Source organism: Molothrus ater, chromosome 1 (assembly GCF_012460135.2).
Source record: "Molothrus ater isolate BHLD 08-10-18 breed brown headed cowbird chromosome 1, BPBGC_Mater_1.1, whole genome shotgun sequence".
Taxonomy (NCBI): Eukaryota; Metazoa; Chordata; class Aves; order Passeriformes; family Icteridae; genus Molothrus; species Molothrus ater.
In genome coordinates, this window is record NC_050478.2 from 89,187,742 (window position 1) to 89,206,689 (window position 18,948).

The 18,948-nt window shown below is 48.1% G+C and overlaps 1 protein-coding gene across 1 annotated transcript; it reads right to left on the bottom strand.

The window, feature by feature from the left end:
* Nucleotides 1-698: 698 nt before the first annotated feature.
* IRX4 (iroquois homeobox 4) lies at nucleotides 699-4,822 on the bottom strand. Its single transcript, XM_036406973.2, has 5 exons — nucleotides 4,778-4,822; nucleotides 3,594-3,845; nucleotides 2,907-3,013; nucleotides 1,662-1,981; nucleotides 699-1,471 (listed from the first exon to the last, which is right to left on the bottom strand). Exons 1-5 carry the CDS (start codon nucleotides 4,820-4,822, stop codon nucleotides 699-701), a joined length of 1,497 nt encoding a protein of 498 aa, XP_036262866.1.
* Nucleotides 4,823-18,948: the final 14,126 nt, after the last annotated feature.

Consider the following 18,948-nt stretch of genomic DNA (forward strand, 5'->3'; position numbering starts at 1 on the left):
TGCGCACCTCCCGGGCTCCGTCCGCAGTCCCGCGGCAGCGCTGCGCCGAGCCTCTCTTCCCCTCTCCCGGCAGCCTGTTGACAGTCCTTGGAATTACCGGGATCGGCTCCGAGGGGGAATTAGAAACATAGAAGTTGTTTGTTGCCCAATGCAAAACGCCACCACTTGTGTTACCTCTGAAACAGACAATTTATTGGAGTGAGCATACCCTTTAACATATTATTTTTTTTTTTGTCAAGATAAATTTGTGCAGTAGGTGTAAACTTAGTAGAAGTGCTGTTTGTGAATTATATGCTAACAAGGAAATCAGGAGGAAAAACTCTCGAAAAGTCTTTACAACTAATGTCGGCATGCCTTAAATTAAATCTGAATTAAAATTTCCCGTTTGTAAACTTTCGGATGTAAACTTTTTAAGTAGGTCTACACTATAGTACGTGCTTTTTGGACATGGAATTAAATAACTTTCACGACATTGATCCCTTAAAGTCGCAGCCAGGAGAAAATGTTCAGAACAGCAATGAGCAAAGTCTTTCCGTTGAAGTGAGCAAACTGAACTTTAAATCCTCGTTTATGTTGTTTGTTTAAAAAAGAAAAGGAAGAAAAAGTTTTTTATATTTAAATTTAAACTCTTGCAAGTCTCTTTTCAGTGTAGCTGACTCTTCAAGCGTTAGAAAGTCCTTTGCCCCTCGGCGGGCCTGTTAGGAACAAAACATTTTGCTTCCTGATTTGGGAAACGCCAGAAACTCTTTGTTTGAGTCATGGTGGGCCAGGTTTGAGAGCTGCCCCTTGAGCACATTGGCGCCGTTCCCCACCGCGCGTCCCAAGGCGCCCGTTTCCAGAATGGCTCCTTTGGTGGTAGCCCAGGAAACTGTTGTGTTGCTCAGGGCTTGGTTTAAAGTACTGTGCCTGAACAGGGGGTCGTGAAACACCCCGTCCACCCAGTTCCTGAGGTTGGTGACCGGCGAATCCTGGTGCCTGTCCATGACGCTGACCGGGGCGGGAGCGGCGGCGGCGGCCGAGCCCCCGGGACGTTTCAGCATGCAGGAGGGGTACTCGGCCTGGTTGAGGGAGGTGGCAGTGTGCGCCAGGGACCAAATCCTGGGCTTCGCCTCCAGCAGCTGCTGCCCCTGCTGGAAGCACATCTTGGACTCGCAGCCGCGCTGCCGAGCGCCCAGCGGGTCGGGGCCGCACTCCTCCGCCGCCGTCTTCAGGCAGCTCCGCGCCCGCTCTGCCGCCGCCTCCTCCTCCTCCTCCTCGTCCCCGGCGGCAGCCGGCGGCGGCATCTTGGCGGGGAGCTCGGCGGCCCGCGGCGGGTGGCTGCCGCCCGGGAGCGGGTGCGGGAGCGGGTGCGGGTGCGGGAGCGGGTGCGGGAAGGGCCGCCGCAGCTCGCACTCTGAGCTCTCCGACTCGGCGGCGTCCAAGTCCTCCAGGTCGCTGAGCTCCAGCTCCTTCTCCTCCTTGCCCGTGGGTTCTGCGGGGCGGGGGCGGGGGAAGGGACAGCAAAAAGAAGACACACGGTCACTGTCGGCGCCGCACTGCCCCGCGGCCGCCCCCACCAGCGAGGCCCGCGGCCGCCCCCACCAGCGAGGCCCGCCCCGGGGGCGAGCTGCCGGCCGAGCCCCCGCGGCCGCACCGCTAAGTGCCTGGTTTTAGCAGGGTACCCTCGGCTTTCCCGCTCTTCATCGCCTCCTCCTGCGAACCCTCCTCCTCCTCCTCCTCTTCCTCATAGGGCCGCTTCTCGTCAGAGCACTTGTTCCGCGGGGGCCAGGTCATCTTGTTCTCCTTCTTGAGCCGCCGGCGGGCGTTGGCGAACCAGGTGGAGACCTGGGTGAGGGTCATCTTGGTGATGATGGCCAGCATGATCTTCTCGCCCTTGGTCGGGTAGGGGTTCTTGCGGTGCTCCTGCAGCCAGGCCTTCAGCGTGCTGGTCGTCTCTCGGGTGGCGTTTTTCCTCCGCGTCCCGCCGTCCATCGTCCCGTACCTGCAGGCACAGGGGAGCCCCCGGGATGTGACAGCTCTCTGTCGCCCCCCGCGCACCTGCCCGGCCCCGCCGCTTGCCTGCGGCACCCCCAGGAGGGCAGCTGGACCGGAGAGGGGGGATATGGATGAGGACAGCTCGGTTTTAAGAGGGATGAGGACAGCTCAGCTTTATGAGGGAGACCAGCCTAGAGAATGCAGGCCGAGGAGGAAAAGCAAGAAGGAAGGGTCCAGCCTGCAGCAGCAGCGGGCAATGCAAATTTCCACTCTGCCTTGGCGGTGGTGGCGGAAAGAGGGAAGGAATCGTCTGCTTTTATTTGCTGTAAAGTCAATGTCAACATTTTGGGCAGCAGGAAAATCCTAGCAGCTTGCGAACTCACAGAAATACCGCTTTCCTCTCGTTTTATTAGTCCTCCCCAAACAAAATTCATCGGGGTGACCCCAGGGTGTAAGTTTAATAGAAATATATTTCCTCTTACTCCTTTTATTAGTAATCTCCTCTACCCTTTTGTTCCTGAAATTGTAGGAACCTAACGCAGATGACACTGGGCTGCGACTGAATATTTAATGCACATCCTCCAGGAAAGGTCACTGGCGCCCAATGGGCCTCTGAGCTGGGAGCGGTGTGTAAGGGGGTTTGCGCTGCTTTAAAACTAATAAATATACACGGGATGCCCAAGCCTGACTCCGCGCAGGGAAAGATAATTACCGCCCCGGTTAAGAGGGATTGCCCCCCGCTCTACCGCCCGCCCGGGGGGCGGAGGACCCCGTGTCGGTGCGGGAAAGGGGAGGCGACATGGCTGTGGCCGGGAGATGCTGAGAGGCGAGCAGGCAGTCTGGCGGGGTTGGCGGGGCGTGGCGGGGATGGCGGGGAGGGGGTGGCGGGACCGGAGGGCAGCGAGCGGGGCCGGGCTGGGCATGGCGCTTACCTGTCGTACTGGTACTGGCTGAGGGTGTGATCGTAGGGGTAGTAGGCAGCCGCGGGGGCGATGCCCGCATGCGCAGAGCCGCTCCCGTCCTTCGCCTCCAAACTGTTCTGCAAGAGACACCGCCCGCCGCCCTCAGCCCCCGCCGCCGGCACAGCCCGGGCCCCGCCCGGCACCGCCGCCCTCAGCCCCCGGCACCCCTGCCCGGCAGCCCCCGGCACCCCTGCCCGGCTCCCCCGGCACCGCCGCCCGGCTCCCCCGCCCCGCGGCCCGACCGGACCTTCCCGGGGGCCCCTCGGCCGCGGAGCCCAGCGACATCAATAGGGACATTAACTCGCGCTGTTACGGTGCAGGGGGGAAAATAGAGGAAAAAAAAAAAAAAAGAAAAAGAAAAATAGGCTGTGTGGGAAGACCGCATCATTTTTTTTTTGCAAGCCTGGGTATGGGTGGCCCTAAACTGCCCGCCCGGACGGGCCCTTGGCAGCTCGTCAGGCGCGACTTTTAATTGCGTTACCGTGAGGAGCGAGCGCCGGGCTGGCACAGCTGCTGACCGCGGGGCTGGACGCGGGGACCGGCGGGGCGCAGGAGAAGCGCCCGGGGCTGCCCCCGCCCGGGGAGGGGGTCCCGCCGAGCCGCCCCCGCCCCCGGGGGCTGGGGAGGGAGGGAGCGAGCATCCCCCGGGCGGCTTACCAGGGAGTAGAAGGCGGGAGCCTCGGTACCATAGGTCACGTAGTTTCCATAGCCCTGGGGCCCGGCGTAGGGCCCGCCGTAGACGCCCAGGGCGGCGGCGGAGTTGAGCTCGTGTCGGGCGGTGGCGAGCAGGCGGCTCTCGTACACCGGGCAGTACACGGGCGTCTGGGCGGAGGCGGCCGCCCCCGTCTCAGCCAGCGTGCGGCTGCTGGACTCGCAGCAGGTCGTCAGGGAGTTGGTGCTCATCAGGAACTGGAGGGAAAGAGAGCGGCGCTGAGGGCGGGGTGGGGGGAACTTCCCAAAGTGTAACCAAGTTTGGGGTCGGTTGCATTTAGATTGTGTGGCTTTGGTGGGGTTTGTTTGGGTTTGGTTTGGTTTTTTGGTTTTTTTTTTTCCAAATCAGGTCGTAGCTTTGGGGTGTCGCCCGCCCTCCTTCCTCTCCTGGCGTATTTTACTTCAATCGTGATAGAAACGCTCTGGAGAAGAGCAGAGGTGCAAGTATTTTATCAGTTTTTCAGAACGACTCCACAACAACAACAACAACCAAACGCCCCGTGACTGTGGATGTTTAATCCTCTATAATACATTCCTCAGGCCCTCTGGATTTAAAAGCTAACTTTTCCTGGGGTGTTTTCACAAGACTGGGGTTTACACCGTTTTCTCCTCTTGCAGCACAATGATTCCCATCTGCGTTTTTAAACCCTTTTTTTCGAAGTCATTCATGCATATTTATTTTGACTGCAGATTTGTAGCAGCCACGCACGCATCTGTTATTAACCTGCTGGTTTAGAATATCCCATTCTTTTTCTACGGGCCGGACCTCTGTACATCCATGTTTAATTGATAAACTGTGAATTTAATAGTGAAAGAAAAAAACCTGGGGGGGGGGGGCGAGGTGCGGGTGGGGGTTGGGGACCTCTAGCTCCCCTTCTCACCTCTCTCATCTCTGTCATCATTTCCCACGCGTCTTTATCACCCCCAAACACCCTAAATCCCGCGTGTTTCATCCCATTTTAAAACTGGTGCCCGACACAGAACTTGGGCTCCTTGTAAAGCTGCGGAGCGAGCATCTGCTTTGCCGCTACCGCAGGCGGGAGAGGATCGCTGCCGCCCTCATCCCGGACGGAAGGCATCGATAAGGACTGAAATTCAATCAATTAACGTTGGTAGGCAAAAAGTCTTACCTGGGGTGCAGAGGAGTAAGGGTAGCCAAACTGAGGATAGGACATGGTACAGAGGCTCCCAGTTATCTAGAAACAAGGCGAGGCGTCTGATCTGCACGCTATTGCAGCCTGGCTCTGCTCTGTTGTACCAATTGATTGGTAACCACAGGTCCCTAGATGCTTATAGGACGAAGCAGAAAACCACATTTAATTTATTTACATGAAAACTTAAACTTTTTTTTTTCTTTTAAATATGTACGGCGATTTTAGCACCTTCCCCGCTACAGCTACGACACAGAAATAATTGTTACATGTAGGCTCCAAGGCTGGCAGACGTGACGGCAAAAAAAATAAATACTTTGCACCCACGGAAAAATAAAAGGTGGGAAGAAGAAAAGTGATACAAATGCATCAGCTCACAAGCACGTTGTTTTAAAAGAGCCGAGCCTCTGACGTCACACAAAACCTACTCAAATTAACCTGCCTGTAAGTTTAACACTTATTTTCGGGAATCTTTCCCCTGGCATGGAAAATAGACTCTCCAGCATCGCCTTCAGCCAGCCTAACAGGGGAGAAAAGTTTGGGAAGCTCTTCGGTAGCGGCAACGCCTGCTTGCAACACATATATTTCTGCGGGCAAGGGAAGGAAATGAATGTTTTTAATCTGAAGGATCAATGTTGTATCAGCTATTTTCCCCACCCTCCTTAGTCTCTGAAAGGCTAGTAAGCACTTTTAATTAGAAATTAATTAATGAGCAGCTGCTTCTTCCCACCCCACAGTAATAATTAGTCTCAATTACAAACAAGACATATGAAGGGACACACGACTGAGTCTTCATTTAAGATTTAATCAACAGTTAAAATTAGCGCTAACGCTGACAATAAAGCACATGATAAGCAATCCTCCTTTTCTTTTCGGCTTTTATTCCAGGCGTGTGATTACAGGTAGAAAACCCTACAAGCGTCTTCGGGGGAATGATGGAAAAGATGTGACTTTTCACGTTAAAAAGACTTTGATCCCATCTCTAACTTCCAACACCCCCTCCTCCCCGACCCATCCCACGGCTGCCATCAGCCTGCCTACCCTCTGGGGGTCTGGGACCCCCCACCCCCAACACGAGTAGGCAGCAATCCCCCCCTGCCGCACGCTCGGAGGGAACGGGCCGCGGGGAGAAGATGCTGGCAGCCCCAGTGCCTCTCCCCCGACGGCCGGTGCCACCGAGGCAGGGCGAGCAGGCAGCCCCCGGCTGGACGGAGGAGGCGGAGGAGGCAGCTCCGAGGCTGAGGCTGGGCTGCTGGTGCAGTCGAACGCTGCTCCATGGTGTGCAGACTTGCTCAGAGAGATTCCTGGGTTCAGACATGTGAATAGCCCCAGGGTCACACTCTAATTAATGATGATATTCTCTTCTTCTCCCCAGCTGGAAGACTGCCTCCCAGAAACGAATCTGCCCACACTGACAGCTCGATTGAGGGTGATTGATGACTATCTGGAGACCACAGTACACATAATATAATATCTGCTGCGTAATTGCTTTAATTTACAGATGAAAATACTAGTCCTCAGATCGAGTTAGACTACAACGAGAGGCTTTTTATGGCGCTTTAGAGTGTTTGCAAATAAAAGATATCAGATACAGTACATGCAAATTATACTGACAGCTCAGTATCTGTAGCCGGGAGAAACGTATAAAGAAAGGGAATCAAATGACATAAATAATCGGTTTGGAATTCTGTATTGATTTTTGGATGGGAAGAAAGAGCTTTTTCTTTTCTCATCTGAAATGCGAATTCCTTTTTATTTCTGAGAATATGAATAACTTTGCCATTGGGTTTCTTTTATAGAAGGGCTTCTCTATTCCTCCTCCTGCACTATCCCCGGTGCTGCCAAGGTATAATAACACTTTTAGCTACTCTTTACCAGCAGCTTCCTTCTGGTGTGGGGTGCTGACTGACTATTGCATTGTTTGGGAAGAAAAGACACCCAGTGTTTACACAATGGTCTACACGCAGTGTTCCGTGCTGCTCCCTCTGCCTCCTGTGCCCATTGCGCTGGGGGATGTTTGTTTAAGCTCCGGAATAAAACTCACCGGTGCTAGGGAAGAAAATAGTTGCACTTATCTCAAGAGCGGCTCGGTGTAAAGCACTATAATTAGCTGGGAGATCTGGAGAACTGCCTGAAGAAGTCCTTCCAGTTTTCCAGGCTACAGTTTGGGAAATGTCCTGGAGTTGTGGGGGTTTTTTTGGGTTTTTAGTTTTTACTTATTTTTTTCCACTGCAGATGCCAACTCCACAGTGGCCCACAGTGCACTACAGGTTTTGATATTTAGATGAGTCTATTAAACTTTAAAATACAAGGAGAAATTCAATATTTATAGTCCTTGTCTATTTATATATCACAGTTGTCTTTCACTGCGCCATGCAAATACTCTGGTGCCCATTTTTGCGCTGAACTTTCCTGTATTAATCATGATAATTATTTGTCATTTTTCTTTGCAGCCTGCCCGCTCTATTACTTTACCCCCGGTCAGCTTTGTGTCAGTTCCAATCTGTATTCCCTAGAAAGCAGTCATTAAAAAACCCCCACCAAAACAAACAAACAAAAAGAAAAAGCAACAAAAAAAACTTAATAACCTTAAATGCTGAAATCTGACATTATGTCCTTCCCCACTGCTGATGTCTTGTTTCACTTACAGTCTACAAATAATGGCCCTTTGTTGATAAGAAACTCAACACAATTATATTTCATCTTGAATTTTTGGTGCCAGAGCACAAACATGCATTAAGCCCCACAATGATTTAAAATAACCTTTGTGGTTCTTGCACATAAACAAGGTAACACTGTTCAAATCCAAGCAAAGACGCTTAATGCTGTGGGCTATATCCTTAAGCATTTGGAAAATGCAAGTCTTTGCTGTGCAATAAAAATTGATCCTCGTCAAAGCCCCTTTCCTGTACAATGCAGTTAACAGCTTTTGAGAAAGAAACACACACAGCTTTCTCCAAAGTTTGAGCAAGGAAACCCATCACGATCAATAGGAAACACTGGAGAGTTCCCTTCTGGTCAGAACCAGCCTGCACACTCAGGCAAGCAGGTATTTCCCATCCAAAGCCCATCCAGGTCTCTCTCCCAGGGTTATGAGCTTTTCCTCTGAGTACCTGGAGCCAATGCTCATACAAGTTTTATTGTAAAAACATGGAATGAGAATGAAAGAGTGTGATGCTGCAACAGGCCACAGCAGGTAAAACAGAACCTCTTCAGGACTCAGGCTTTGATGGACGTCTTCAGGGACATGATCTAGAGGCAGTTCATGCAGCTACACTTACTATCTGCATTTTCATCGCCTTCTTTTTTGGAGGGGTTATTGCCACTCCTGGAAATATTTCAGCAACGTAATTTGCTTATGGACTAAACAGACTTTAGTGAGCTCTTTCAGTCGAGTTTGCTTTGTTTTCACATTACAGACTTAAAGCAACATTGATACTACCTGATAAATGCTGTGAAGCTCTACATGTTGCCCATTTGGAATCTGACATGGAACCGTGGGCAGCCTACAACATTTTCAAGTAGGTTAGCTCCCCTAAACTTGCTATTGGCAGTAAATATGATTGGTTTTTTTTCCCTGTGCCAATTTGAGGTGTAACTGCACCTCTGAATTGAAGAGGCAATGCTTCCAACCTGCACAAACCCATGCCATGGCTTGGGATTGGCAGAGCCATGATGACCTACAGAACAGTTGCATAAGAAGGCACTGCTAATTAATTTACTCAGTTTACAACTACATGTAAAATCAGTTTGTTCAAAGCTATCCATTTGAATGCTTTCATTTTGTAAGTCTTCAATCCTCTTGGCAAACAATCTAGATTAAAGCAGAAAGGCCTCACATGCTCATTCTGTTCTTTGTATTTATTAACTTTTCACACTTAAGAACTAGAGCCAGCATTCTCTCTCTCTTACATGCACACTTAGACACACACACACACACACAAAACTTTTCATCAAGAGAAGTAAATGCTGCGACCTGGGCAGCTGCTCTGTGGCTATAGATGGACTCTACAACATGCCCACATTTACCTGCTCAGTGCACAGCATTGCAGCTACGCCTTCACTAGCAAAGCAAAGATTGTATAAGACTTCCTTTCCCAGCTCCTGTACCCCCAGTGCTGCAGATCCGCAGGCATTTAGATGCCACCACCTTTGAGCTCTCTGGCAGCCAACAGCTTCAACTTACTTCCCTGCGAAGGTAAAACTTTCCTGCTTGCAAGGTCAAATTCTGTTTTTTAAAGTTCGCCTTAAAATCCAGAAAGTTTGACTCAGTACCTTACCTTAGTGCTCGCTGAGTATCATATCCACACCCCCTTCCCAAGAAATAACACACGTATGTTAAAATACATTTACCCTCTGTCCTAGGTAAAGATTGCACAAAGCCAAATGATTCATCACGGATAGTTTCTCTTCCCTCCAGCAGTTCGGTTTCAGCTGCCTTGCTGCTAAAGCAGGCTCCGAAGGAGAAGGGGGGCGGGGGGGGGGGGTAAGCCCCACCGCTCCCCTCCACCCCTCCGCTTCCATAGAGACACAAACACACACACACACACACACACACACACACTCACAGGCATCACCACCAAAGGAAGAAATTTTTTACCTGCGATCACGCCAGGCTTCGGCTAAAACCTGGTAGCGATGGCTGTGCCATGGCAGGGCTTCTCTCCTCTGGTGAGCGCTGGCTGGCGTGGCAGGGAGCTGCGGGGAGCTAACGCAGACATGTCTCAGTGCGCGGTACCTGCGCGGCGCGGCACGGAGCCTTCGGTCCCCAGGCGCCACAGCCACTTCACTAACCCCCTGTACCAGAGTGACGCTCAAGTGAATAGTTCCACTGATCACACTCTTTCCTACTGATTAACACTTTCCAACGCGACCAGGCATTCCACTTCCAACTTTTCCCGTTTTAAAACAGAAGCAGCCAGCGCCGCTTGCTTCCGCGGGTTATAAACGCCGTCTGGGGCGTGGGGGACACCATAATTAATAGCAGGTTAGTAAAATTAGTGCTGCCACTCCAATTGTTGTCCTTGTTGCCAACAATAATTGCATTGATTCTGGAAGGACACGAATGTCCTCCATTTAACCTAATGATCTGCGGGTTGCACACGCTGTACGGCAGCCGTGGCGGTGATTAACTGCGCGCACCTCCAAACTATCATTTATCTCCGCGAGTCACGACTGAAAGGCGCTAAACTTACAGGCAACTCTCCCTGCCTCTCTCGCCGTCTTTGTTTCCCTCCCGCTGGAGGAGGCGGGCTGGGACGTCGGCGTAGCCCTGCGCACAGGAGACGGGCACCTGTACCTGTCCCCCCGGCCGCCTCGGCTTTATTCATAGCCCGGGGGCAGCGCGGCGGAGCCGGGCGCCGCGGAGCTGCCGGGGACTGCCTGGCCCAGCGCCCCCGGCCGCGGGGAGGGGGCAGGGGGGGCGGCGCGGCAGCGCCCGGCACCGGGGACCCGCTCCCTGCAGCGCCCCCGAGGCGGGCTACGCCGCCGCTGCCGCCCTGCCAGCCCCGCAGAGGCTGCCCGGGCACCGGGGGCTTCCTCCGGGCGCAGCTGGGGGCAGCCGAGCGGGGAGCGGGGACAGGTGCCGGCGGCAGCCGAAAGCCGGTCGGGGCGGGAGCGCTTGCTCCCGCTTGTCCTCTCCGTCCTCCTGCGCCCGTCCCTGCGTCCGGCCGTCCGTCCCGCCCGGCCTCAGCCGCAGGCTGCCGCTCTCTCCCGAGGAGAAGTTACACGGGCCCGAGGCTGGGCGAAGCGGCAGCGAGCTCCCAGTCCGAAATGCCTTTCCCGGTGCGCAGCCTCCCGCCACCCTCTGTCAGGGCCGGGCTCCAGCCCGGTGTCCGGGGCCGCGGGATCCCCGCGGGAGCCTGTGCATGACAAGTTCCACCGCGCGCTCGGTACTTTCTTTTCTTAATTGTTTGTTCAGCAGGAAAAGGGACAAATCGGGATTGACAGAAGGGGGAGGAGGGATCAATATCATTCCTGTTTAAAGGCGTGAGCCTGGGCAGACGTCTCAATAAGACAGAGGAGGAGAAAAAGAGAGTATTATATCCTACCTAATTAAGCGAAGACAAAGAGGTGTGGGGAGAAAGGTTCAGCAGAGGTGGGGTGGCAATAGGAATTTTTAATCCGGTGTCTTCCCACAGTAACCACCAAGGCTGAACAGTAACGTTAATAGGGAACATCTGTACATCGACAGATTTATTCTTGCCAGGGCTCTTTCACGCCTGTGTCATTTGCATGGCCCCGTGCTCGTAATGTTCGACACACGCTGCGCCTTGTAGTGCAGTGACAAGGTAAATCTGATGAATGCTGAAACTGGGAAATCCTCTTCTCTTTCCCCTTTCTCCCTCCTCGGACTGCCCTTGCAGCTTTAAATGTGGGGAAACCACACGGAGAAAGAAAAGGTGAGCCTTCTCCCCATCTGCGCTTGTAAACAGAAAGCCAATCATGCCACGAGCCTTTGCATTTTAAAGCGGAGTAACAAACCCACAGCGACGTGGACGCCCCGGTTGCCCGCCCAGGACGGCCTCCCCGCCGGCGGGACGAGGGCTCTGGATGCCCCCCGGGAGTGCAGGAGCCCTGCGTGCCGTCCCTGTCCCGGCCCCGCGGGTCTGGACTTTTCCCCCGTCCCCCGGGGGCCTGTCCCTCTGTGTTACCCCCGGGCTCCCGCCCCGGGCTGCCTCCGAGCCCGGCCGACTTCCCCGGGGCAGCCCCGCCGCCGCCCGGGACCCCGTCCAGCCGCCCGGCCGCCCGGCCGAGCCCGTGTTCTACAGGCGGGGTGGCACCATCCGCCGCCTGGAGGTGACACCTGCCCTTCGGCCCTAGTGCGCTTTGAGGGGACCGGGATCTCTCTGTTTTCCTCCAAGCCTTTCCCTATCCCGGCGCCGAGTGCTCGGCCAGAGGCTGCCCCTGCTTTTCCCGAGTTACAGTGGGGGGAACTCCGGTGGTGAGGTGCTGGGGGGTTGCTGGATTCGGCTGCCTCCCTACCCTGAAATATGATGTTCAAGGGCAGGAGGCATCGTTCAAAGAGTAATCTTTTATATTAACAGCTACAACCAGTAACAGTACATTAATATGACTCTTTTGTAATATAACAACGTCAGGCCCACGAGATCAACATTTTTAATTATTTCACTGATGTTTAAAGGAAGTGAGCAGACTCGAGTCTGTCTTTTCCAATTTGCTCACGTCGACCTGCACATCTTGGAAATTGCCATCCATTTCCACTCTGACCTAGGTAGCAGAAAGCTTGGTGGCTTTCTGTCAGAAACTGGTCTAGCCAGGCAGGAGGGCAACCACACTAAGTGGAGCTGGAATCCCAGCAGACATGCAGGCAGGTCAACCATAGTGACATGATGGACACTGAGGGAACACTGGCCACTGATAAATCTGGGAAGATGCTTGCAACAAGAGCAAAAGCTTTTGGGCAGCACTCCCAAAAAAGCATGGGCCAGAATCCAAGGCCAGAAGGGCATTTGTAGATCTTGCTTCATGCCGTTCATAATGTTGTTAGGTTGTCTTTCTCCTTTTTTATTTTTGTTTAAATGACCAATAATACTAAGGTTTCAACCATTTTTAATGTTTCAACTATTAAAAGGTGCTCTTTTCACTGTAGAAGTGCTGTTGGTCCTGTCTATCCTGGCATTCTTTGGCATTCTTTTCAATTTCTGTAGCTAGTGCAATGCCCTCTCTGCTGTGAAAAGGCCATTATTAAATGATACCAAGTGGTCATAACACTTAATTTTCCATGTCATTAGACAAACAGCACTGGTGATAGCACCACATATTTCCATTCAGAAAGGAAATACAATTTAATTTCAAGTGTCAATTCCTTTGGCACTGTGGCTGTATTTTGAAGACCTACTTTCTAAGATACCAGATGGGAGAAACCAGCAGCTTGATCTCTTACTTTTTTGGCCTTTATTTTCCTGTAGAGGTTACTAAATCACACCTAGTCAAGGAATAATATACTAATGCATGTATCATAACTCATGTTCACTATGAAGGTCCTAGAAACACATTAGCTTAATCATGAAACCTCTGAGATAATTTACTTAACTGGAATAATTTCACAGGAAAGCCAATATAATTCAGAATGTAGTAAATACACGGATAGAAATCAGATTTTCACTCAAACTATTTTTGTCCTCATCTGGTTATATGGTGCCAAGTTATGTGGTAGCCTCAGAGCAGCAAGGTTTGTCTTAATTTGCAGGGATCCATACAGATACATTTCTTTTCCTTTTCTCACATTAAATTCATTATGTGATGTTCAAAAGACTGATGCACACTAGAAAACCTTTAGGCATTTCTGTGTAACGGGGATGGTTTATTAAAAGGATAGGTTATTACTTTGAACAATGACTTCAGTGCGTATGTTAGAATGTGAAATGTTTATCTGGTACTGGCCTGTATTGGCCAGAATCTGTGCAACTAGACTTTTATTCATAAATGCATGCCTAAGCTAATAAACCACATTTATTTTCAGATCCTGTGTGGCCATCTGAGCATCTTTTGTAGTCCACAAAGATGTAGGTTTGCGATTTTGTTAAAGAATTTTGTAAGCAAGTATTACCACAATTCCATTTGTAAGCCCATGATTTTGAAAAGATATTTATTTTGTGTTAGGAAAAAAATTGATGTGCTTAGAGAAATAGCTAAGGCTGTTTTAGTGGGCTCAATATATGGATGGGTGGAGAGGATTATTTTTTAGTAGGAAAAGAGCATAATTTCATAGACTTAGAAGCAGAACCAAGCCTCTTGGAAGATGCTGAAAAGGCAGAAGACACCAAGTGAGTCAGTGGCACCAAGTTCACCTTCCTGCACGGAGTCTTTGCTGCAGACTTTGGCCAGGTGAGCCGTGCTGCTGAGGTGGAGCTCCAGGGAAGCAACACAGCAATAAGCTCCTTCCTCCGTGTTCCACAAGCGGAGAGATGCGGGCCAGGGGTGTAACCCCACGGATCTTCCTGTGCGTGAGGAGTTCTGCAAAACTGCAGACACAGAACTGCTCGTGAGCCATCACTTCTTGCACAAAAGGGATCACAGAAGGGAGCTGTGAGTGCCTCAGAAAACAAAGATGCAATTAAGGCAGCGTTTGTAGTTTTCATTTAGGGTTATCTTTCAATGCAGGATGAACCATCATTTTTTTCCCTGCTAATTATTTTCATTAGCTGTTTTAACTCTTCCTGAGAGTTCTTAATAATGGCTTCAGAGCAGAATGTGTAAAACTGAAAATTATTTATGGCAATGATTAGAACTACAGAATACTAATATGGGTAGTCAGGAATAATTCACCATAGCAGGAAAAGCACTATTTAATTGTTTAATATAGAAGTTTAATTGTGCTTGCATACAATTATCATGTAAATATCACTGTGATCACTTTAAGAGGTTATTTCTAAGTGTGCCAAAATTCTGAAGCAATCTGAAAAGAATTAATTTTTTTCTTACCTCCCTTCACAAGTCTCTCAAGTGTACTATATGTTTTAACTTAAACCAAAATATAGCCAAAGGCAGACAGGAGTTCCAACAGTGACCAGTGTAATACTCACTGCTTTTAATTACTGTAACAATAAATCACACAGGAATGTCCTCCAGGTACTAAATGATTTTCTAAAAACATTTGAGAATATTTTTGAAATTCAATTAATTGAAGGCACCAGATAAAAGGTACACATTCTTAATGGCTATAAAATAACCCTAAGGGATGTAACTGAGCTCCAAGCTTAACTTCAAAGTGTGACAGAAATACTTACTGTATTACTTTAAAAGTATTCAGATCAATGAATCAGTTAAAATTACTTATACATTTACCAACCTTTTCATTTTCTTTCTGAATATGATAGAAAGAATTGCTCTCATTTCCCAGGACACAAAAAGCAGTTGAGACCTGTAAAAGAAATTGTAATTAAAGCCAGCCTTCAGTCAAAATTGGTATTATGAATTTTTGGTTGACACAAGATAAAGGGGCCAGCGAAACATAAAAGTGGCTTGATAAAGCATACATTTAGACATTTTATACTGAAAATTAACTGGTTTGTGGAGATATTTCAGGGTCTAGGATTAAATCTGTCCTTGTTAGGCCAGTAAGCAGTTTTCTATTGAATTCAATAGAAGCAGTGACACCCTGCAATCTGTATTGTGCACAGCTGTGTGCACCTAACTGGCTCTCTGATTATGGGCCAAATCTGTTCTTTTTTTTTTTCCTTTTTGTTCCTGCTCCTAGGATTAATCACAGTACCCTGAACACCCACATGGCTTTGCAAGGTGCTGAAGGTCTCAAGCAGTCATGGCATGCCTTCAGCTTTTGCAAGCAACCCTCTGACGCAGGATGCCAGCTAGTGCTCAGTGGGATCTAACTCCATGAGTAAACACCTTGACATTTGGCCTGTAGTTCATGAGCATCTGAGGCTGTCGTAAAATAAAAGTGTTTAAACAATCACCATTTTCTGATTTGCAACGTGATTTTATAATGCAGTGTGACTCAACAGCAGGAAAGTGTTAAGAAATATGTAGAGGCTGAACTGTTGCTACCAGCCAATTTTTTTTGGCAGAAGTGCTCTGTTCTGTAGGAGGGCTCCTCCTCTGCTCTGTATCTCCACCGTGCACCCAGGTTTGAAAACAGATCATAGACCCCATGGTCATCATACCATGGAGATAAGGGTTAACTTCTAACCTTTGCAAAATGATTGCTTGTTATAAATTTGTGTCACAGTTAAACTGTGCACATGTATTATTCATTAGTGCAGAAAGTTTAGAAATAAGTTTAGAAACCAGAACTAGCACACATGTACATCTATGTCTGTACAGTTGTATGTACGCAGAGAGAAATCATGTAGAGAAGTGTCTGTACTGCTTGGCAGAGCTATATTTGATGAGAAGACTGAAAACACTCTACTAAAGACTAATTGCAATGTTTTCCAATAGGTATTTACTTACAATACTCATTGATAATTTTGTTAGTAGCACGTTAACATTTTCTCCGTGTTTAAAACACATTAAACTGAGACAATAAAAAAAATGACAGTAGGGATAAATGTATCTTTATCCCTTTTGTTTCTTTTCCTTGAGCATTTGAAATCATAGACATCATTGGAATTTTGGAGCATTTAATATTGTTGTTAAGTCATGAGCGTGTAACTATTTTCTATAGCTCCATGCAGTAATTCCCCACCCTGCAGGTGTGAGGTGGGTGGGAGGATCAGTGAGCCTTGGAAACATCCACAGCAGATTGCAGTTGAAAAAATACAGTCACTGACAATACATGTGTAGTGTAACAGTCATTTTAAAACTGATAAACATAATACAACACTAAAACCACCAACAAACTCAGGTCTCATCAAAGAACTCTGCTTCATCAGAGTAATAAAATAGTAAAAACCATTTTAATCAGGGACTGCAGGCTGTAGAAGACAGCCTGATATGTTTATTTTGACAGCAAATACCCATAACAATTGTAACAGACACATCCACCAAATTATCACATATGATTTGCAGCCAGGTTGAAGTCAATTCTACATAAAAAAGCCTGAAGTCTCTGTTAAATGTTTGCTCCACCAATTACTCAAACCACTGTTAAGAAGTATTTTGGAACTTTTTTTCTCTGGAGACTTTGCAGTAAAAAGATTTTTTCCCCAAACAGTTAAGGTTGTTTATCTCAAAAGGGCTGTTTGTCCAATTAGGAACACATGGATTTATGAGTATAAATAACTCCAAAAAATCTGAGAAACTGTAGAGAAACCCTACATTTCTCCGTCTTCTCCCTCCTCTTTTGAAACTCAATAAATGCTTGAACACTTTTTTCTTTTTTTTTTTTTTAACCTGTGGTGAAATGGTTGCAGTCATACAGAAGAGATGAAGTAAAAACAAGTCAGAATATTGGCTTAAGATTAAAGCTGGGTAAACCTGGGATAACTTGTCTAGAAAGTAGAATAATTTCATTGCAAGTACCTGTCAAACAAGGTTGAATATTGTTCACAAAGGAAAAGGTATGCTTATATGTCTAATTTTTAGGTTTGCAAGAGCCTCTGCAGACAAGATATGAAATGAAATCATGTTTGTTGCAAGGCACTGTTTCCTCTGCATTGTATTTTCCAGCTAACACTCCTCCTCCTCCTCTCCCAAACATCTGATTTCATAGCAGGTAGAGCTCAGCCCTAAAGACACAGACAGTGGGAGACAAGGGATTTCTGCAAAATCCTCATTAATGTTGGAAGAAGAGCCTGCCTTGGGAGGATGACTCAGATTCTTCCCTTTGCCCATATCCAGAGGCAGCTGTGGGAGGTGAAAGACAAAGAGCAGACACCTGCAGCCACACATGTCCCCAGAGAGCGTGTCCTGTTTGACATTTAGGCCTTGCACAAGGCTCCCCAATGTGCTCTGTTCCTATGCTAGCCCAGCTTTTCAGCTGGAAGCAGAGCAGAGTAGGACAAGCACTGCACTTGGTTCCTTATTCAGGAACCAAGGAAATGTCAGTACCACACTCAAACCCAGCATGCTTGGGGATGTAGCAGAGTCAGGAGTGGCATTGGTGGAGCTGGGCACTGCAGCTGCTGTGCATCACCTGGAGGAAAACTCACCTGAGGCGACACAATGGAGACAAAGGCCACTGACAGCCCATGGCACCGCAGGCATTTCCAGATGCTCCAAGCTGCACAAGTATGAAGGGATGACAATTATCAGTCTGGCCAGGTGCCCGTGCCAGCTGCTGGCTGCTCGTGGTCAGCCAAATGAAGAAGTCAGAGTGGACAAGCATGAGAAAATCTGTCCCTCCCATTACCAAAGTGCAGGCACCCTGAGGCTTGCCCAGGCTTGAAAGTGGGAGCTCAGCTGATCTCTTTCTTTTTTGCCTACTGTCACTTCTAGCTTTAATCCACTATTAAAACCTTGAGTGGCCAAATCTATTTTATTGTTCCCTGTGTGACTGTTGTTGGCTTGCAGTTTTTCATCAGGTTTTCTTACCCAAAGTCAGATAGCCACCTTGCATTGATGTGTACAGCAAGATCTCCTAACTGTCAGCTCCTGGGCCTCAGACCGTGCTTTCTCGGCTTGCCAAGCATTTGTAGGAGGATTTGCTGGAAACATCAATCCCAGCTGACTGCTCTTTCATGAAACTTAAAAGATTTGAAACAGAAAGCACAGTGGAGTAAAACCTGAGAAGATCTGAAAATGAAAAAGCTATACATAGATGCTGAAGACTCCATAAATGTAAGTAGCACTTACAAACCACATTTTTTCCTATTTAAAATATTTTATGTGAATTACACTGCTGGGAAAAGGCAGATGGAGGAACCACAGTCGATCCTGAAATCAGAGAGGGTCACAGGAATATTGGGAGGGCAGCTTGTTCTTCTGGTCTATATTATGACTGTCCTTGAGATATGTGTCCCTAAACAACTTTCTTTTTTTTTAAAGCAAATTGAGAGTCATGTGACTGTAGTAGTTAACCTCTTTGTATAAGTAACAAAACCAAAGGCAATATTTTTGTGCCTATTTAATGAAATATATTTAAAGGATCCTAGCTTCAGTAATCACTGATAAATGTATAAGGTTCTCTTACCCACAATTTTTTTTCCCCTGTAATTACAAAGTGCTGTGGCTTGGTAGCTAAACAATCCCCAGAATTATTCACTTGCAGTTTAGAGAACTTAAACTCACTCAGATCAGCTTTGCAAAGGCGCTTCAGAATTCCCAAAAGAGACAGGCAGAGTGGACATTGATGAATTTATAAAAATACAGCCATTAAAACTGCTGTTCAGGAGTCCAGTCCCAATTCCCCTGTCCTTTTATTTCTTTCTTTCATTGAGCCATATGGGTTTCCTCTTGTCTTGCCTTGACCAAAAATCTACATGAAACTCACTGAGAAACAGGACAATGATTTTTTAAAATTTTGAATTCCACTTTTACTTTTTATTGTTTTGTTATTTGTATAGAAGTCCACACACCTAGGAAAATTTATTGAATAGTATAATTTACAATTGAATATTTTATAGATAGAGCAAGAAAAAGAAAGTCAGTTTTAACAATACAAATAAAGAATGTTTCTTGTGTTATATATGAATCATGCAATTAGTGAATTTCTCTAAGGATAGTAATTGTTCATTACTTTAGATCTGGAAGCTATTTTGCAGTGCTTTGGAAAGCTGAGTGAGAAG